General features: G+C 31.2%; 1 protein-coding gene across 1 annotated transcript in view; it reads right to left on the bottom strand.

Annotated features, from left to right (window-relative positions):
* Window positions 1-2,921, bottom strand: part of LOC106477384 (kinesin-like protein KIF17) — a 4,280-nt gene extending 1,359 nt beyond the window's left edge. Inside the window, exon 1 of the mRNA XM_013937960.2 lies at window positions 2,815-2,921. Coding sequence (XP_013793414.2) covers window positions 2,815-2,908 — 94 coding nt within the window. The 5' untranslated portion in view covers window positions 2,909-2,921. The remainder of the gene's footprint in view (window positions 1-2,814) is intronic.
* Window positions 2,922-3,321: the final 400 nt, after the last annotated feature.

Below are 3,321 nucleotides of genomic sequence, written 5' to 3'. Positions count from 1 at the left end.
ATTATTATATTAAGTGTTGACAATACATTTATATTGAACAATAAAGACAATATCATATTTTGAATAAAAGGTCCAAAGATACAGCTTTTCAGTGGATTGTTTATTTTGATTTATCTTTTTTACAATTTTTCGACCGCTCCTGTGGTCATCATCAGGTAACTGTTTCCATTTCTCTGGACCTTTATTTAAAGTGTACAGTGGATTTCCTCTCCTCACAACAAAAATCATATTTGATAAAAAAATTTATGCTAAAGGTGTCACGAATAAAAAAAAAAAGTTAATGTATTACCTACGAAGGAGATATTAATTAAGATCTTAATATCTTCCATTTTATACTTAGACAGTGATCGTAGATACTGTATGTTTATGAACCAAAGAGATATACAACTATAAAATCAGAACTAGTTTGTCAGTTACAGCTCATCACAGAAGTAGTGGGACGCTCTACACGCAGGAACTACAAAATAGTGAATAGCCAATAATCATCCTGTACTGAACTGTGATTACATGACCTGGTAGCTAATGAAAGTATAAAGAGAACTGAACCTGATATTTCAGACACTTGATAACACATTGGTTACTACTTAAAACAATGTTAAAAGTGTCGTATGTTATAAATAATCAAAGAGTACGTTTGTAAGTGTTGTGATTTCTGTGATTCGTTTATAAAATACTCTTTCTTTTACTTTCTGGTTCCTTTTACTAACTTCTTGTTTCACGGTTATATTCACAGTTCCCATCTGTTAAAACTAGTGTAACTGTGCTACTTGTAACTCATGTAACCTGAAACCATAGATTATTTTATATACATATATACAGTATGGAACAAAGGGGTCACATGACACATCACATGACACATCAGTAGAGGTATCTTGGTACCCCAGGGTGTTGGTTTAATAAAGATTGCTTCTTTTATTATGCATTTGTTGGTGTTTCTAATAAATCTTTCTTCACTACCCATCTCTAGACTTTATACACCAGGTGTGTATAGTAACTTTTGCCCCAGTACGTACATGTAAACAGTAAAATAAAATATGGTTTAATGGTAGGAAGGCAAACATAACACATTAATATTTTGGGGGAAATGATAAAAATTAGCAATAGTCTTTACGTACTGAAAAATAATGAATTCCTACCCCCATAAAAGTTTTATATAATCGGCTCTAACATTAGCCACCACAGAAATTGCTGTAATAAGGACTTTTTTCTTTTCTTACTTGTTTATAATTGAAAGACAAATACACGACACTTAGGGAACGATACCAATAATAAACTTTCCTATGTTTAACTGAAGTGCTGGTAAATATATTAACATGACTTTTCTTAGGGAACGATACCAATAATAAACTTTCCTATGTTTAACTGAAGTGCTGGTAAATATATTAACACGACATTTTGGAAACGATACCAATAATAAACTTTCCTATGTTTAACTGAAGTGCTGGTAAATATATTAACATGACTTTTCTTAGGGAACGATACCAATAATAAACTTTCCTATGTTTAACTGAAGTGCTGGTAAATATATTAACATGACTTTTCTTAGGGAACGATACCAATAATAAACTTTCCTATGTTTAACTGAAGTGCTGGTAAATATATTAACACGACCTTAGGGAACGACACCAATAATAAACTTTCCTATGTTTAACTGAAGTGCTGGTAAATATATTAACATGACTTTTAGTACAACATGTAAACACTGACCTTGAAAAAATTCATAACTACTGTAAGGTTTTGGACTTTATGACTTAAAACGCAACATGTTCCATGAATGCTAATAAAAAAATCTGTTGTTAATGTTTGGAAAGCTTTATTTTACACAACCTCCTACAAGTACATGTATCCGAACATGTTGATATGCTAATTTATGGAATTATAATTTTCAATCTGAATAGTACACGGATATAGCCATTAGCCAGCTGGTAGCACCCACTACCATAAACTTTCACTGCCTCTTCTATAATGCACCCAGAATTGAAAGTGGAGGCTGTGTTCAGTGGCATCATGCCTTGTCCATTTTTTTGTTCTGTTTGATTTGGCACAAACCTACATGATGGTTATCTGTGCTAGCCATCCATAATTGTGAATTGATAGACTAGAGGGAAGGCAGCTATTCAACACCTCCCAATATAAACTCTTGTCAGATCAAGTAGTGGGATTTGACAGTTACTTTTATAACACATTCATAGCCACAAAATGTGGAGTGTAATTATTATTAATTTTTTGGTGATAAGAAACCTCACCCCACAGTCTGGCATGTTAACCACTGAACCACACTTGGCCTGCATCAAATTTCAAACCCTAGACTTGTTAACACACCTATGTCAACAAGAATAAGGTGCAAATGAAAATTATAAAATATTGAAAAAAAAAGTAATATAAAACATGTAATTTAACCAATCTGTGTCCAGATTAGGACACAATGTTTAGTACTATTCAATAATTAGTTGTCTAGTTTATTTAAAACTGCTTACGTAGTATAAGTTGTGTTAACAGTACAAATGAATATCCTAAAGATCTACCATATTAATATTACGATAAAATTGGCAAACTTTAAGAAAACAGAGTTACAACTTAATCAACTTGTGTCTAAAATCAGAACAAGGGTGTACTAATCACTTTTACTCGGTGATGTCATTTAATTTATTCAAAACTTAAAATGATTGTGATTCCAAATAAACTACACATTACAATTTGAGAGTATAACCTTGAATTTAGAATAAATAACAATGTCAACAATCACAACTTTTAAACCAAAACTGTCACATAATATACATCTTTTACTGACGAGAAACTATGAAAAACACCAACCTTTCATACACTTAATCTTTTTTTCAGCATAATTTCTTTTCTTTACTCTTCTTTCTTTTAGTTCTTTGTCATTAGCTTTTTCTCCACCAACCATCTGTTCTATAATTTCATGTGTGGATGGAAACTAATATTACCTATCGATGACATAAACTCATCCAAACATTTACACACGTATATATATATACATATATTTCATGTGTGGATGGAAACTAATATTACCTATCGATGACATAAACTCGTCCAAAAATTTACACACGTATATATATATTTCATGTGTGGATGGAAACTAATATTGCCTATCGATGACATAAACTCGTCCAAAAATTTACACACGTATATATATATTTATATTTCATGTGTGGATGGAAACTAATATTGCCTATCGATGACATAAACTCATCCAAACATTTACACACGTATATATATATATATATTTCATGTGTGGATGGAAACTAATATTATCTATCGATGACATAAACTCATCCAAACATTTACACATGTATATAT

This window comes from Limulus polyphemus, unplaced genomic scaffold (genome assembly GCF_000517525.1).
Source record: "Limulus polyphemus unplaced genomic scaffold, Limulus_polyphemus-2.1.2 Scaffold14703, whole genome shotgun sequence".
Classification (NCBI taxonomy): Eukaryota; Metazoa; Arthropoda; class Merostomata; order Xiphosura; family Limulidae; genus Limulus; species Limulus polyphemus.
This window is presented reverse-complemented; position numbering and strand designations above follow the sequence as displayed.